Raw genomic sequence first — 19,661 nt, 5'->3', positions numbered from 1 at the left:
AAAAAAAAAAAAAAAAAAAAAAAAAAACACATCTTAGTAAAACCAATACCTTCTCAGCTTCGCATCGAAGCTAAAAATTGTCAATTTTATATACTTCGTTCAAAAATTAATAAAAACCCAACCGATCTGTGTTACTTAAGATCACCTATCTGTGCCTATCTTTCTGTTCAGCTATCGTTATTCCTATGACCCTACCAACCAACGATTTACACGCTGTTTAGGAGAGTACAAAATTCATCTAACACCACGAAACTATGACAATCTGTTGTCCCATCGCCTGTAAGTAATCACCTCGACAATGAACCGTCCTCATCTTACGTACGTTGACAATCTAATACCGAGAAGACTAAGCAATTGTACTAAAAAATCATCATCGAACAACGCCATTTCGCAATCGTTGTTTTTGTTATTATTATTTTTTTTTAATAAATAACCAGCACCCCTACAAACAAAAGTATCAATGTGTCACCTACATTATTTCTCAGGAATCGGTATAATAACAATTATACTTTTAAAAAAACGAATATTTTAACAAAAGTTGATTATGCAATAAATTATTGCTTACGCCATAATTGCAAAATTTGATTTTTGTATAAAATTTCGCTTATATCAAATAAGCGTAATAATTATGGTATAATTACAATTTATTAGAAAGTAATATACATTCTAATTATAACAATATTTACTCTATAAAAATATATAACATATGCATTAACAATAATTTATAATTACCTATAAAATGCTTTATTTCTAGGTATTCAATTGATTTATTGTGAATATAAACTTCAATTACTCGGAATCCAGCTGTTTCGAAATATGACTTCATTTCTTCTTTAGGTATAAATAAAACTGGTTCAGGCATGATTTTCTAGAAATATATGAACAAAAAACATTCTATATAAATAAAATGATCAGTATAAAATTAATCAGACTTTTGGTATCACAATAATAAACCACGTATCTTCTAAAATATATAAACAGAAATTTATAAAAAAAATTTCACTAGATTTAGTTTTACTTAAAAAACTTGCCTTGACATATTCATCAAAATCAGGACCCAATATTTTATACATTTGAAAAAATGGATTATTAGTTAAAAAAGTCATTAAGATTTCTCCACCAAATTTTAACATTAAATATATGTTTTTTAGGGCTATTGGTTTATCAGACACCCAATGAAAGCACATGAATGAAAATATCTTGTTGAAATGGTTTGAATAAAACGAAGAACTAATAGAATCTTCTATATTCATTGTTTTGAACTCTATTTTAGTTATTTCATTACTATGTTTGGCAAATTTTATCATTTCTTCATTTCTATCGACAGCAATCTAAACAAAAACATACATTATTAGTTATTTTATGGTACTATAGATAATTAAAAACTCAAAAGCTTATTTATAACTCAATTTTCATTTATAAAATGAGGAAAATAATTTTAAATTTAGTTAAGAGAAGCCTGACATAAAATATCAAAAAGCTCTATTTCAAAACAAATATATTTTATTTTGCAATCTGTAAAAATTGTTTCAACAGTATTCAATTAATCTATATTCTCCACGGGTATACATTACATCTCTTGATACTAAACACCATGTACAAGGAAAACTAATTGCATTTAACAATATTTCTGTCAAAATTTTAGTAAGTTTTACTTTCAAGATCTTTAAGTTTAAGAGTGACTATTAAACGGAAACAGTCTCGTAGTTTTTTTAGCCTGTGCCACAATACCAAGTATTAATAATTTTTTAACTGTTTAGCATAAATACCCTCAGTATATATTTGTCAATCTTTATATCATCACCATGGGCTGAATTAGATATTATAATTAGTCGCTCAGTCTAATCTATATTTTATTTATACCTTTTTTTAGTTATATGCTTAGAAATTTTTCATGAGTAGGAGACCTTGGCGTAGTTAGAGATTGCATTCGATGATCAAGCCTTCCCATAAAAAAAATTGGCCTTCCCAAAAATATAGAAAACTTATACAATGTAAGATAAAATTGTTTTTTTGGGGGGAATTATTAATATAGTCCTCCACATTTATTCTTCTAACTTCGACTAAGTGACAGGGTTATATAAAAATTTGACCTCATTTTATTGAAATAAAAATGTACTTCTGACATTTCATTATTTTGACTATGAATATTTATGCACTATGGTATCCCGTCTAGGTTGGCCCCTTGTATTTAATAAAAAATACAATGATTAGAGATATTCTAATAAAATTAAAAAAATATAAGTTCCAAAAATAGAACTTCTATTACATATTATTGTAAAATTTGTGATAAAGTTGTAGGTGTAAAGTTTTTTTTTGTAACGTCCTATATTTTTTCCTCTCTATTTATTCCCTTTAATTTACAGACGAATTTTTTTACCTCGTATAAATATAACTAAATATGAAAATTATTTAAAAAATAAATTAACGTAAAATAATAATTGAATAAAAATTTATTCATTTTGTCATAACTTTGTGACTCATTTTGTAAATTCTGATTAAGAATATTTTTCCATTTCTTTCAATAATGTTCAGTAAAAGAAATTTTTATACTATTTTTTTTTGTGACTCACCAATTTTTCGATTTGATCTTGTATTTCACTATAAAGCCTTTTTTTAGTTACATCGCCGGGTCCACATCCGACATCTAAAACTATTTCATTTGACTCCCATGACATATTTGGTAGAAATTTTGTTAAAATATTTGAAGCTATTTGATGCTGTAAGATACTTTCATTTACATACATCATAGGAATATTTTCATCGTTCTACGAAAAAATAGACAAATAACAATAAAATGTACAGTAATTTTTAGTAATTAATTCACTATTTTAAGTGATATTTCATTAAAATTGGAACTGATAAATATTTTTAATTTTTTTGGCGAGATAAGTAGTGAATTTCTTATACCTCACTGCTTGGGGTCCATTTTTATATACCTCCAAACATGTTGCACTATTTTTATAAACTAATTAATTATTTTACAAAATATATTAAAATCAAAATGTTTAAATTAAACTTTAAACCGACGAAATTCTATACCATAATGTTCTAAAATAAATCATTGCAGAGCTAAGTGATCTAAGTGCCTAGAATTCAAAAACAATTTTTATTACATCAAATTTACCTTTATTTCCACGAAAATACTATGAAAAAAAATAATCTTAAATAATTTCTTAATTCTTAAATCATGAACATTCTTACGGAGAAGATATAGAAGATAAAACCCCGATGATGAAAATAAATATATGATAAAGATGTAATTTGGATGGGGTATTAAACATTTTTTTTATGTTTATCACCTCCCCTAAAAAAACCCTGAAAATTCCATTGTCTTAAATTAATATTTAATAATAATTTAAAAACTCGCGATTCACTATTTTTGTACAATACAAATTTTTAAGTACAATTATAAGATAAAAGTACTGTTTGATACATATTCTTACACAGTTTTTCCTATATAATAATGTTATGATAAATATAAATGATAATTCCACAGTATTAAATAGTTATATTTTAAGTTTTCTTAAAAAATGAAAAACTTTATCCAGCCACAGACAGTAGTGCACGTAAGATTTTAGTTCGGGTAGAGGTTTCATTGAAAGTTGATGATAAACTCGACAGACCCTCACTATACATCTGAACTTATTTCATGGAGGTGGGATTAAAACGTTAAAAATCTTACACCTACGTATGCTACTGACCACAGATACAAAAATAAACAAAATTATATGATAAGTAATGAAATCACGACTTCGATTTCATTACTTAGTAGATAGTATTACTATATTTTTCACTTCAATTATAGTGCTCAAATAAGCAATGATAATTTTCAAGTATAAAATCTTATATCTATAACCTATACTTGTCACAAAAATTTCCAATTTTAAAAATACCATTGTTTCTATATTCTCCTTGTATACGCTTCAGTATTGAGATAGAATGGGGAAAAGTTATCTATGAAAATTTACTATAAACTTATATGTTCAATGACTAATTTGTGTTAGAACAATTTAATTTTTTTGGAGGCATAAATATTTTTGGGACCTTTGATGAAGATAATTTAAACAACTGTTTAATTTAAGAGAAAATCCCCGGCTTGAATCATGATTTTTAAAAATTAATTTTAGGGAAAGTAAAAGACACTTATAGATACTTTTAGCCATTTATTTTAATTTGATGTTAATAATTAATTAATTATTTGATAAGTAATTATGTTTTACATGATAGTTATTTTAAATATTGCTGAACTTTAAGATATACTTACTTGTGAAGATGACACATCTTCTATGGGCTCTAAAGCTTCTGATGACCAAATATAGAAAAACAAACATAATAAGCTTGTATTCTTTAAAAACATAGTGAAGGAAGTTAAAACCAAAATAATTATCTATGAATAGTAATATATAGAGACATTGATAAATACATTTTGTATCTGTATTTATGTATATTTTGAACATCATAATTTATAATTGTTATTTACACAGAATAATACAAAAATATTATAATTATACATAACTATGTATAACACAATTAATTTTAAAAATAGTTATTTTAATTTTAACTTTTTTCATAGTAAATACAGAATGTTCTTATATTTTTTATAAAACTTAAATTTTCATATCCACGTAAGCAGGAAGATAAGTCTGCATGATTTTAAAATTAAGTCCTCATAATATTTTATTTAATCGTTTTAATGATAGAATATACATTTAAAGTGATTGCTATATTTATATTTATCAAATAATAAATAATTTATTTTTATATTAACAGAGCTTTACTATAGTATTAAAAAAATTAACTAAGAATTAAGTACTGAAATCAACTGTATTATGAATAATATATATGTCTTATTTTGTATTATAGTAATAATTATAAAAAACTTATTGCATTTAAACTTCTTAAAAATATAATTATGATTCATACCAAAATATAATTAATTAATAATTAAAATTCAGAATATTTATTAAACTTTAGTTTTAAGTCAAACATATTTAATATATAACAGTTCTTTTTGAAATTGAAGATTCAGGTTTACATTAAAAAAAAAAATTTTCCTGAAAAACTAGAATTCATAACAATAAAATTATTTACTTTATTGGCCATTTTTTAGAAAAATTACATTTATTAAGTATTTTGTTCTAATATTTTTTTTTTATTTGATCCAATGTATGTGTTTTAAATTTATTTTAAAAATCTGATTTAAAGTAAAAATTTATCATTAATTTAGTTTTCTTAATAGTGAAAGCAATAATATGTTTTAATAGGCCATAAATATTTTTTTATGATACTTAAAATATAATTTTTCCACACAGGTGACATACATTGAATGTAAAAAAAGCATTAGTATTAAAGATTTCCGTATATTGGATAATGCATTAGTCAATAAAAACTAGCTTATATAACAAAATGGAAAACCAAGACTTCTGTTATTCTTAACAACAAAATATCACTAGTAAATTGTTCTCAAATTACTAAACTCTAATATTCTGTAACAGATGAAAGATTTATTGGATTAAAAAAATTATGAGAACAAACTTGTTTGTACATTTTTTTTATCTAATTATTAATTAAAAATAAATTATTTCTATTGTAGAAAATTAAATTAAGGTTTTAAAAAAATATGTTATTTAATCAATTTTAATTATTGAATTTTTTGAATGAAATAATTTTTTTATACTATTTTATAACTTCTAAATCTAAAAATGCAATAATAGTTGAAAAGACATTATTAACTTTAAGTATACTAAACATTTTTAAAAGAGCTAATCTAATCCAAGTCACCCTCTTGCGCCTATAACACTAACAGTGAATAGATTATTAGTCATAGAATATTCCGTTCATTGAGCGAAAGATTAGTTTACATTTAGGGCCACTACAAAATATAGAAGTGTGAAAAGTGTTCCCATACCAGGTCTTGTACTTAGTAAGATCCCGCCAATCAAATTGGAAAGCAAAATAAAAAGTATTTTAGTTATTAAAAAATTATAAGAGTCCTGCTAATGATTTTACATCAAGCTTTGTGATTTCTAACTTTAGCCCTGCTACTACTTGCTATTATTTTATTTATGCGTGTTTCATGTTACAATTTAAAACCTTACATAAAAAAACCCAGCACAGGGGGGTCGCGGCACAGTGGGTGACGTAGCATAGTTGGATCAAGTATAATGATATCTAACAGTGATTAAAATCACTATCAAACAAAAAAACGCTTCGATGCAAATCTTTAGATAGTGTTTAATTTTAAAAAATTGGTGGATTATTCCAAAAGCTACATGATCTGTTAGTTCTTTATTAATATCCTGATTAAGATAAAATATGTCGAATGAAAAAGGGATTATTAAAAAGTATTATTTCTCATAAAAAAATTATGTTGATCCATACACTTTTCAATAAGTTATATCATTATAAAGTTAAAAATGTAAAAAATAAAATCAAGAATTTTCATACAAAAATAGCATTCGGTAGCCATTCTCACCACGAAAACAAGTCCAGAAGTCAAATTTCCATAATAAAGTGCATTACATTAGCTTTAATTTAAGATATATATGAAAGTGTCAGACCTTCCGGAACACTTTCATAAGTTAAATTGAAAAAGTTGTCATTTTAAATCTATTCTATATAATCTATTCTATTTTATATCTATCACCCCACACAGGGGGGTGTGTGGGCAGCTTTAGGGTCAGATTTATAAAAAATATATACCAAATTATAGGTAATAACATTATGCATCTATTAAAATAAAAATTATATTAATTTTGAAAAAGTTATGGCAATTTTAAGTAAAAAAAATTGAAAAAATTGAAAAAATTAGCGATTTTTAAATTTGTAATTTTTTTTTGAGGTTTCTCCCATTTACGGGGAATGAGGAAAATTTTTTCAATTTTTGAGGGTAATGTCTTCGATTAGATACGATTTATGATATTTTGACGTATCTTTGAAAGAAATCGGTCCGGTGAGAGCTGAGAAAAAGTGGTAACAGACAAAAAAAAAACACTTCATAGTAAAACCAATACCTTCTTAGCTTCGTATCGAAGCTAAAAAGCATAAAAAATATGGTGCAAGTAGCATTAATAATTGCAGTTAAGAAAAATTTTGTTTTTTCAAGTCCAGTTATAAACGAAAATGTTGCTATTCTATTTACACTAATTATGCTCGATATTTCCTTAACCCTTTCGTTATGAACTTATATAAGTAATACACATTTTTTTTTTTTAATTGTAGTATTGTCGTTGAATAAACGTATTACACATAATACTCAATAAAATAATTAATAGTGCTCAATAAAATGCATAAAAATATTATTTTATACCTACAGTAACTATTATTATGCCTTTGCTTAGTTATATTTACTTAATATTATAAATTATATCCAGTATATAATTATTAAATTTTATTTTATTAAGTAATAAAATATTTTATAAACATATTTACTTTTTGACGATAATCAAAATAGATCTCTTTTTTCTTTCTTTTTCTTTTTAATTTATTAATTAAATTAGAAAATTTTGGATTTAAAAAATTGATTAACGTTAAAATAGATTGATTTGTTATCTATAACAGGACCGGTGTTGCGGTGAACGAGGTGAGTCACAGTACAAACTTAGTTAATGTCCAAAATATTTCTTTTTTTACAAAAAATAATTAAAAATCCTGCAAATTTTTTTAACAATGCTCGCAATTTATAGCATTAGCACTAGTCTCAAAATTGAATTTAACGTTATTTAACTGTTAAATGTTTTAACAATTTTATGTTAAACGTTTCTTTGAAATAAACACTATGATACTTTTTACGTTTTATATTTATAAGAGATTTTAGAAAATATATCATTATAATAAGCAGTTTGAAAAAATTTATATGTTCAGTGTGACGGGTTGGTAATGCCGTAGTGCCTCATGTGCAATCTTACGGGCTCGAGGTTTGGTGAGTAAGAGATCAGCTCAGAAATTAAAGTCGCCATTTCTCTCTCCGATAGCGGACTAAACACTCGACTTCGGAGTATGTAAGATTAAGAAATCTCCTCTTTAGGGAGGTTACAGAAAAAACATTTCATCGGCTGTAAAAACGCTAAAAAAATAGTGACGAATTGAGTATTTATGTCCGTTAAATTATGATTTTATTAAGAACTATAATATCTTTCTGAACCCTAGTAAGAAAATTCGTTTATCATAATTTTGGACCGCACAAAATGATCTGATAATACAATACGACATATGATCAAATAACGAAATTAAAGAACTGACAGGAGAAGAATATGTGAGGCAGATACTAACGAGAAGAAAAATGAGATAGCTAGGTCACATATGAACATCTTATGACATAATAAAAGACGTACTTAATTGAAAGTCAGAAAGTAAGAGGCCTTTGGGTAAATTAAAGAAAATATGGCTAGAATAACTAATGAAGAGTTTTCGAATGCTGGGGGTTGTTGACCAGAAGAGGTTGTATGTAGTTGGGAATAATGAAAGGGACTATGATTTTTTTAATCATACATTTATATTTATTTATATCATAATTTTCGAACATCTTATATCCTCCCCATAAATACATGTAAATACATCGTACACATTGAAACATAAGAAAAAACGGTTCAAGTTATTATGCAGAATGATATCATTTTTGTAAAAGCTTTCAATATATAAACATTATTCAAGCTACAAATTAAGAAATAATAAATCGTATATTTTGTGTTTAAAACTTTAAATGTGCGTCAAAGACAATAACCTACGTGTTAAATACATTGATATTATCATAAGATTTTATTTGTTTTATATTATGTTGAAAAAACATGATACAAGAGTGTATTTTTTTTCTAAAAGTCTAAAACACTATATGTTTTTAATTAAACTAAAAATTCATTATTAAGTCACTTATATGTCCCATATAAAATTAACAAAAGGAATGTTAATTGCATTTCAATGATGATATTGACATCTAATAAGTTATTAATATGAAATAAATGTTTGTTCAACATTATTAAATTTTAAAATTAAATTATGCTAATTGGAGTATTATAAATATATAAATAATATAATAAAGTCGTAATGCATTTAATATATTATAAATAAGTCTGCGTCGATATCCGATAATCACAGCCAATTTCAAACCGATACCAATAACTAAAAAATTTTAATAAATAAAATTTTTAAAAATACACTATTTCTCGGCACAATAATGAAACAGAAACTTTAGAATAATTAATTAGATGTATTTTGTTGCCCTTACAGCCCACTATGTTCGTATAGGCATAGGTATATATTTTCAATTGGAGTCCAAATTTTTTTTGATGAAGTGATGAGCAAGAAAAAAGTCTATAGACTAAAAGAAATTTATTCACACACATAAAAATTACTAGCAGAGTAGGTATGTGCAATAGTTTGGGACAAGTATAGATGATATATAACAGTGATTAAAATCACTATTAAAAAATGACGTTGTAAGTAAGAAAAAAAACCCAGCACAGGGGGGTCGCGGCACAGTGGTGACGTGGCATAGTTGGATCAAGTAAATGATATCTGACAGTGATTAAAATCACTATCAAAAATAAACGCTTCGATGCAAATCTTTAGATAGTGTTTAATTTTAAAAAAATTGGTGTTTTATTCCAAAAGCTACTTGATCTGCTGGTTCCTTATTAATATCTCGATAAAGATAAAGTATGGTAAATGAAACAGGGTTTATTAAAAAATATTATTTGTCATAAAAAAATTGTGTAGATCCATAAACTTTTCAATAAGTTATAGCATTATAAAGTTAAATATAATATAAATAATAAAATCGAGAATTTTCACACGAAAAAAGCATTCGGTAGCCATTTTCGCCGTGAAGACAAGTCCAGAGGTCAAATTTTTTTTTTTCAAATTAAAGTATATTACATTAGCTTTAATTTAAGATATATATAAAAGTGTCAGACCTTCCGGAACATTTTCAAAAGTTAAGTTGAAAAAGTTAATTTTTTGTGAAAAAGTTGTCATTTTAAATCCCCCCCTGTGGGCAGGTTAAGTGTCAGATTTACAAAAAAAATATACCAAATGATAGGTAAAGACATCAAGCATCTATATAAAAAAAAATTATATTGATATGTTCATTTTTGAAAAAGTTACGGCAGTTTTTAGTAAAAAAAATTGCGAAAATTAGCGATTTTTAAATTTGTAATTTTTTTGGAGGTTTCCCCCATTTACGGGGAACGAGGGAAATTTTTTCAATTTTGAAGGGTAATGTCTTGGACTAGATACGATTTGTGATCTTTTGACGTATCGTTGAAAGAAATCCGTTCGGTGAGAGCTGAGAAAAAGTGGTAACAGACACAAAAAAAAAAAAACACATCTTAGTAAAACCAATACCTTCTCAGCTTCGCATCGAAGTTAAAAAATGCTTCGATGCGAATCTGTAGAAAATTCAGATAATTATTTGCAATTGTACAAAAATTGTATTTTTTCATTTCTGTATTTTCTGTTAAAATTGAACTTTTTTATTAAAATTTATAGATAAATATTTGAATTTTTTATGAACAAATACAAACGGAGAAAAAATTTGAATGCACGATGACGTGTAATGTTGTTTCCTCAATCACACACCGCTCTTCTAATATAAACAAAATGTTCAAAATTAGAATTTTAAGCTTATTGTGGCATATGGTTTTGTATGTCGAAAAGACATTTAAAGATTTCAAATTTTACGAAATGTATTTTTTCACATAATTTCTCGACAGCTGTCTCAATAAAATTAATAATTAATTTTATTGATACAATTATTATACGTGCAAAAATAAAAAAAGGATAGCCTAAAATTAAACATTTCTCTTTGATTTATGAAGAATAAATTATAAAAATGTTGAATTCGTATAATGATTATTATAACATTTAAAAATTTCACTGCCAGAAATTGACAACTTCAGTATGATTAATGGATTGAAAATTTAAAGCATTAATAATACAGTTTTGATAACATACTAGTGTACCATGTAATATCTTATCAGTACTTGTACTGTGTGTATTTATTTATGTATATGTTAATGCATTTATTGTAATTGTAGGTTTGTGAATTTATTGAATGCATAATATTTAATTACACTATTAAAACTTCTATTGTGGGTACAATAAAAGTTTTCAAATTATTTTTAGCGGTCTATTTGTGTATTTTTTTGTTTTTATTAAATCACGTGTAATAATAAAAATTAATTATATTAGGATTTAAAATGCTTTTTTTAGTTAGTGAATAATATAGAAATAAAAATACATTTGTAATAGAAGGTGTGAATCCCAATTAAATTTTTCTAACTATAAATTATATTTTTATAATAATTTGTTAAAAATGTAGAATTTTTTTTATATTTTATTGAAAATTAATTTTATATGCTAATAGTGGTGCATTTACAGACTCCTGTAAATCCATCATTTTCTTCCTTGGCATTCCCTTGTATAAGGGTGTTTATTTTGATAAAATCGTACATTACGCTTCAGCACAACTTAATTAAACATTTGAAATTACAATTATTGTAATCCTCAATTTTTTTTATTTAAAATACTTTCGTTCCAAAGATTCATGAATTATAACGTTATGAATTTGAATAAATGACATTTTGTTATTATTGGTGTCAGTAATAAAATTTTAGTACCAGGAATTCATAAAGACCAATAAGTCAAAACCAGGTGTCTTGAGAACGTTACCAACGATTTTCAAACGGCTACCGAGATTATTCAAATGATGTTATTTTTCAAGGATTCTCATGAGTTCATGGTAGCGAAATGTTAACTTATATTTAAAATACCTTGTCACCAAGTTTCATTTAAAAAATCAAAAGGTCTATAGAAAATAAAACGTTTTGGTTTTTATTCTGGAAAAAGTTGTACATTTTTTTATAAGATTAAAAATATTTTCTGTTGCTATTTATTGAAATTTCCAAATATGTGCTTGTGTTACGTGTTTTAATAGGAAACAATCAACTCAGTTTGTTCTTTGTAAAATTTCAAAAAGCTGAAAATCATTATTACACAATAAAACGATTGCTATTCATATTTTTAAAGTTTTCTAAAACGATTTTTTGATGATTGTCACTCTTTTTCAGTTTTTTTGAAAGTTTTGCTAATGGTCTCTTGTGAGTTTTGATTTAAGCTTATCCTTTTATTTTCTCATCAGAGCTCCAATCGTAATCTCCCTTCCTCAATACATAATTGATATAACGATTATGACATACTATGTCATGTTTTTTTATTAATAATTTTTTCTTTTTTAATACCGTTAAATGAGTTTATATAATTTAATTTACGAAATATACATTTTTTATATCAGCTTAGCCCAAGTTATCATTAAAAATGGCAAAATTGGACTCTTGTTTAAATAAATATTTTGATCTTTAAATTCATTATTATTAAATAGAAAATCACATGTCTTGTGTATGATATACTACTTTATTATTCAAGTAGTTTTTAAACTATATAAAAGTTAATAAAAATCACATTACTTAATATTATATAGAATGACTCATTTATCATGGTCCGTTTAATTAAAAATAGAAATAATATTAATAATTTTCTTATTAGTTTCTTTTAGTTTAATGTTTCTTAATTAATCAATCACGAAGTCTTTATGTTCATCCCTTTTATCTTACAATTACCTATAACAACTTTAATTTTTCAAATGACAACACATTTAACTGACTTTAATAGAACTGATCTAATTAAGTAAACAACTGATCAATAACTACTATAGTATTTCGGAAGTAATTAACAATTTAATGTTAATGATTGGAGATGAAGAGTGGATACTGCTATTTTTAAAACTAAATATTTGCCTACCGAACTCCTAACCAACCACCTATCTAGATATAAACATGTTAATAACTTTCGAAATGCTGATCGAAAAGTTATTATTGACCAGTTATGTTTTTAATTAATCTCTTATCTACTAAATAAACTAGTTAACAATAAATGTTTCCACTTGAAAAAATCAAAATAACTTTAATAATGTACAAGGGATGAAAATAAAAAATAATTCATAATAAATTGAGAAAAACCTAGAACTAAAAGAAACCAATAAAAAAATACTCAATATTATTTTTATTTCAGAATAATTAAGTGGTCATGTTAAATTAATAAATTTCAATGAAAGTTTTTGGTGAAAAGCCCCCAACTAGAACAATTAGGCACTTTTTATAATGAACTAAAATCGTTTCGATTATAAATTGTTTTAATTTGCATTTAAATGAACATCAAACAGATAAGATAAACTACTTTAGAAAAAATAAAATAAATTTAAAAAAAAAAATTGGACCTCTATTATTTTAATAAGTTATTCAATTACATATACCAAAAACATACCATTTAATTTCAGATAGAAAAACTTGCTAAAAATAAACAGTCATTTAAAGATTGTCATTGTCTTTTACAATGGTATCATATAAATTTATTTATTTTTGGTTAAAATTTCAACTTAAAAATATCAAACATATTGATAATTATATTGGTTGATTTAGAATATTAAATATATTTTTTTAACTATAATGATTATAATATGTAATGATTTAATAATAGAAAATTTAGATTTATTACTATTTTTTTATATAGGAAAAGTATTTACTTAGTTACTAAGTAGCTACTATAAAAAGTAACACGGTTCAAGTAATGGGAATGATTTGAAAAAAAAATAGATATATTAATTCAACTATATGAAATAGTTATCTAAGCATAATGTATTTTTCAATTGTCATAATGACAGAATGAATGACATAATAATACACATAATGTATTTTCATTAACTATTTAATAGACCGTTATTATGTTTAAAAATTAATTTTAATATCAAGAATAATTTAACATTATATATATAAGTTAAAAAAGAGGTTAACATTTGATTATTAAACAGTTTGATCATACTTAACTAAGTATAAACATATCAATGTCAAAAAATTAATAATTTAAATAAAATTGTAAGATAAAATTTTTTTAATCTTTGACTGCATGTATAGTAATTGGTAAATATGTTTTAGTTGTTTTTCCAGTATTGGAACAAATATTGACCATTCGTTCATCACATATTTTACTTTTAACATGTTGCGAGTATTTTTCATGTAAATGTGTTGGCAAAACATTATACATATTATCCACAGCTCTAATAGCACCTAAAAACAAAAATTATATTAATTTTAGGCTGCATTTATTTTTTCATAAGATTTGTATTAAAAAAAAACATTAATTTTCTATTGTCATAAGCTATAGCTGATATAATAAATATACAGAAATGTTCAAAATAATTACTTAGGAGAGAAGCAAAATTTGGAAATGTATAAGTCTTGATATTAGTTTCTATTTTTATTACTCTGAATCCAGCATTTATAACAAGAGCTTCTATTTCTTCTTTTGAAAGAAATGATATAGACATTGGTTTGATATCCTTAAAATTCATAAATAAAAATTAAATTAATATCACATTATTTTAATGCAGTTGTTGATTTAAGTAATAGAAAAGTAAAAAGAATGTTTTTAAAAATTATTAACTAATACTGATATAACAAAACAAATTATTTTTGTCTGTAAACACATGATAAACTACCCAAAATTATTATTTAAATTAAAATTATTTATATACATAAAAAAAAATAACTATAAATAATAATTATATCCCATAAATTTATCTAACAATATAAATTTTAGTGAAAATAATGAATGTAAATGATGATAAACAGTACATACTAGGTATTCTTTGGATATAAGATTTATTGAAGGATAAAATTATTTTTTCAGCATATGACTAATTTTAATCAATATCTTGAATTATATTATCAATCAAAGTTTAGTTTTATTTTAAACATACTAAGTATGCCAGTTATTTAACAAAAATTGGCTTGGAAATATAGAGAATAATTTTGTGAATTCCAGAATTCAGAAATCTCCCCAGGGAGATAATAAGAATAGTTACCCAGATCATAATTATTTATATGGTAAAAATACAATATTTTTTTAGTTAGGGGGAATAGTAAAAAATATTTGTTGGATACTGTCTGTTATGGTATTCTTACAGGTATTTTATAAAATTAAAAAATGTATATAAATAATTTATTATTTATACTACTTGGACATCAAATTTTGATTGAATATGAATGTATCATAAGCATATTTTATACGCATAATTCTAACTTCTGTTAGTATCAAAAATTATTTTAAGTGATTTACTACAAAAATTGTGCAGAAATATTTTGATGCATGCATAATTTAATTGTTATTATATGATTATTAAAAATAAGTTATATCATGATTACATGATAGATATATTATTAAATTTTTTCAAAAATATATTATTAAGAGCAACTACATAAATCCATACACTAAGAAGTAATTAACACAATTATTCAACTTACTTTAGCATATTTTTGCCATTCAACATCTAGTGCTTTGTACAAGTGAACCATAGGATTTATTAATAGAAATAAAATCAATACTTCTCCTCCTGGCTTTAACATCGTATAAAAATTTTCCATAGCTTTTTCTTTATTATACACCCAATGGAAACAATAAAAAGAAAAAATTTTATCATAATATTGTGAATATGATGAACAATCAATAGAATCTTCAATGTCCATAATTTTGAATTTTATTTCATCTCTATTGTATGTTGATTTAGCATAGTTTATCATTATACTTGATTTATCAACAGCAACCTGAAATGTAAAAATAATATGTATAGTGAATAATTTTAAATAGGCAATGAATTAATAGTTAATTTACAACAAACCAATTTCTCAATTTTATCCTGCAAAATAGGGTAAAGTATTTCATAAGTTACATCACCAGGACCACATCCTACATCTAAAACAATTTCTTTTGGTTTCCAAAACATTTTTGATAAAAAATTTGTTAAAACATCAGCAGCATCTCTACGCTGCATAGAATTTTCATTATTATACAGTTCTGGATGTTCCATTTTATACAACTAAAAAAACTAGTAGGTACTGTATTTCTTTATATACTTTTCTTAAAGGCATTTATTTATATATAATGGCTTCTTTCAAAGAATTCTATGGAAAACCTTATGAAGTACCTAATTTCCATAACAAACCCATTTTTGTCACACAAATGAATACTAAATCAGTATCATCAAAAATATATCCACATGTGAACCTTTCATTTTAATCTGATTGAAATAATTTTTAAAAAAGGTATTTCATAAATACTGTGTTAATCTAGATAGAATATTATGTAAATTAGTTAGGATATGGGATTCATACAATCATAATATCATGTAATTTATTTACTATGCCTATAAGTATTTTTAAATTTATTTTCTTTTGTGATCATTAGATGCCTATCCATTTAGATACCTATGAATGAATAAGTTAATAAAAGAATAAATAAAATAGTTTACAGACTGAATGGTTACTGGCAAAAAATAAGATTTGTCTTATAACTTACTTTAAATAAAACTCTGAACATATAAAAATAGAAAAAAATTCCTTTACTTTTATAGTTATATTGAGAAACTATATGATAAAATTTAATTTTAAAATGAATAAGAACATGAATTAATCAGAACCTAATTAAAATCTAAATGAGCCTAGTGGATTTCTTATAAGATAGATCCTTCTTTCTCAACGGTAGGCTAACCATAATAATCACAATAAAAAAAAAATTACAGAAGGATATGATATATTTCCTTTATTGTATAAAATATGTTCATTAAATAATAAATAGTTATTTCTACATTTTTGGAGGAGCTAAATATATAATATTTATAAATTCGGTAGCTAGTCCTCTTTTATTAATGATAGTGGATATCTCCATCTTATACTAATAAAGTAATTAATTTATTTTATCTTTGTAAAACAAAGTTTTACTATAAAACAAAGTTTTACTATAAAACAAAAATATTATAATTGGCTAATATTTTTGTGATCTTTCAACTACTTAATTTTCTTTGTTTTATGTAAAATATTTTTATATAAAAACTTTTAAATTATTAATAATTAACATTAAAAAACATATTAGCAAGCATTTTATACCAGTTATTATTCATGATAAATAAATAAATAAGAATGAAATAGTAAATTATACTTCAAATAGTATCATTCATTTATAAGATTCAAGCTGATTGAAAAAATTTTTAAATAAATTTCACATTAAAAAAATTTATATATTATGTTTATCTATTATCCTAAAATATCATAATAACTGAAAATACTTTTTACAATTTAATATTTTATATTACTTATTTAAAAATAATTGTTTGGATAAATACGATTGTAGAATAAATATAACTGATTATGTTAGTACAAAATACAGATATTTTTCTATTTATATTAAAACATAATTATTTATTATTCTGTATTATTTATCTTGGTTTAATTTGTTGATTTTCTATTTATAAATGAATTTATTTTATTTCATTTAACTCAGTGGTCAAAAACATATCATTAAAAGTAATTTAAGATTAAGAATCAATATTTTTTAAAACACTGTTTAATATAGAAGTATGAATCACAACACAACTAGAATATACTATCAAGTATTAATTTTGATATTATATCATGTAATAATTGAAAGAATATATTTGATTTCCTCATTGGTAGTGACAAAAGTTATACCATTTTCAATATTATTCAATTACAACTATTGTTAATCATAGGAAATCGAAAATTAAAAATTCAATATTCAGTTGTATATCATGTTGAGTATAATAATCCTTAAGTATAATTTAACCAAAAATTTCAAATATGTTATTATAAAAAGACTGGAATAAATAATAGTTCAAACAAATAAACTTTTTCCTTGCATGTAAATTGTTGATTCAAGTTTTTTTTTTATATAAATGACCAAAAAATCTTAAGTTTTTCTATTTCAATACATAAATTGGGTTTATATACATCTAATACATATCTAACTCTGACACTCTATCTAATACATTAGATTGATTTGAAGACTTCTAAATAAGTTATCCTTTGTTTGAGATTGATGGCCTGTCATTAAAAGTATATTGTAAATTTTGAGAAAAAAAGAAGCTTAAAATAGAATTAGAACTCACATTCTTACTAGTCACTAATTAAAATCACTGATATACAAATCCAAGAAAATAAACCCACTGGTTATTCTATAAAACAATTAATTAGACATAATAAAAATTTTAATTGATGAGAAATTGTAAAAAATGTCAGAATTGCAATGAGTTCATAATATTCATCTAATAAACAATAGAGACCATCAATGAGCAATATTTAATAAATTATTGTTATGATAATCAGTTATATACACAAATTTTTATACATACATGTTTTAATAGAATTACATAACTAAAATATTATATTTTGATTGAACAGACTTATTCATAGGTAGTGACGAATATAAATTCAATATAATTCATAAAATAAATCATATATCTTTTGAATAATCATTTAAGTCAGAAAATATAAATTACTTAAAATTAATTCGGTTAGAATATAGCAAATTTTCATTTCTAACTAAAAGTAATACTGATTTTAAACAACTTCTTAACTGTAGCTTAATTAGAATATTGTATTAGGGTAGATATAGATTAAAAAAAACGGTAGCACAGTGGGGTCGAGGCACAGTATAGACATGGCATAGATGAGATAAGTATAGATGATATCTGACAGTGATTAAAATCACTATCATAAGAAACGCTTCGATGCAAATCTGTAGATAGTGTTTCATTTAGAGAAATTGGTGGATTATTCCAAAAGGAACATCAACTCTTATTTCTTTAATTATATCCTGATTAGCAGTTCTTTGATTTTAAAATATAATATATGAATAAATACTAACTAATTATAAAAACTAATTATAGTTTTTAAATTCAGTATGAAATTGTGAGGCCAGCTATGATCTATAAAAAGCAACCGTAATATGAAAAAAATGGAATATAAATTTTAGTACTCACATTAAATGTAATGTAACTCGAAAAATGTTTGTTTAAATGAAAAAATATAAGATAATTTTTTTGTTTATAATTGTCTTTTAAACAACTTTTGTACGAAACTTTTTTTTGTAAGTTAAATATTTTTTGAGAAAATTAAAAAAGCTCATATTTTTGAACTTTTGCGAGGCTGTAAAAAAAAGCTCAATTTCAATCAATGAAGACTATTAGTATGTCATTATACATATTTTAATTCAACTATTAATAAAACAAAATTTGGTTGGGAATTTTTTAAGAAATTTTTCCTTTGTTGACTGGCCTAGATGTCAATTTTAAATTTGTAATTGAGCTAAAAGTTATGGTAATATATTCAATTTTTTTTGCTATAAACTTTCATAAATCTTTATCAAAAATTGTTCATAAATTTTAAAGAACCAAAAAAATAGGTTAAAAATGAAAATTTGGATTGATCATTTTTAACATATTAAAAATCAAATCAGTAATAAATTGAAAACAATTCTTTTTTTCTTTTAATTATTTTTATATGTAATTAGTAATAATATAAAAAAAATAAAGAACTGATAGATAAAGTCTAATTGCAGATTTGAAAACAACGCGAAACTTTGATTTAAAAAAGTATATTTTTGTTTCTGATGAAAGTTCCTTGAAGTACAGTGCATTCATTTATAGTAACAAACAGTTTTTATTGAAAATTATTGTATTAAGCCCTTTAAATTTTTATACACGTAAAAATAAAGCAAAATACAACTTCTTTATTATTTTTATAATTTCTCCGTTT

The 19,661-nt window shown here is 23.7% G+C and overlaps 2 protein-coding genes across 2 annotated transcripts in view; both read right to left on the bottom strand.

Moving 5' to 3' along the window:
- The window catches only part of LOC126895645 (juvenile hormone acid O-methyltransferase-like), an 11,116-nt gene extending 6,720 nt beyond the window's left edge, over positions 1-4,396 (bottom strand). The window contains exons 1-4 of the mRNA XM_050667771.1: positions 4,268-4,396; positions 2,574-2,768; positions 1,032-1,331; positions 733-868 (exon numbers count right to left, since the gene is read on the bottom strand). Of these exons, the coding sequence (XP_050523728.1) occupies positions 733-868; positions 1,032-1,331; positions 2,574-2,768; positions 4,268-4,360 (724 nt within the window). The 5' untranslated portion in view covers positions 4,361-4,396. The remainder of the gene's footprint in view (positions 1-732; positions 869-1,031; positions 1,332-2,573; positions 2,769-4,267) is intronic.
- A 9,373-nt stretch (positions 4,397-13,769) lies between these two features.
- The window catches only part of LOC126895647 (juvenile hormone acid O-methyltransferase-like), a 12,584-nt gene continuing 6,692 nt past the window's right edge, over positions 13,770-19,661 (bottom strand). The window contains exons 3-6 of the mRNA XM_050667773.1: positions 15,731-15,928; positions 15,357-15,656; positions 14,257-14,392; positions 13,770-14,120 (exon numbers count right to left, since the gene is read on the bottom strand). Of these exons, the coding sequence (XP_050523730.1) occupies positions 13,945-14,120; positions 14,257-14,392; positions 15,357-15,656; positions 15,731-15,919 (801 nt within the window). The 5' untranslated portion in view covers positions 15,920-15,928 and the 3' untranslated portion in view covers positions 13,770-13,944. The remainder of the gene's footprint in view (positions 14,121-14,256; positions 14,393-15,356; positions 15,657-15,730; positions 15,929-19,661) is intronic.

This window comes from Daktulosphaira vitifoliae, unplaced genomic scaffold, assembly GCF_025091365.1.
Source record: "Daktulosphaira vitifoliae isolate Bord-2020 unplaced genomic scaffold, ASM2509136v1 Scaffold_1, whole genome shotgun sequence".
NCBI lineage: Eukaryota > Metazoa > Arthropoda > Insecta > Hemiptera > Phylloxeridae > Daktulosphaira > Daktulosphaira vitifoliae.
Note: the sequence above shows the minus strand (reverse complement) of the source record. Positions and strands in the feature narration are given on the sequence as shown.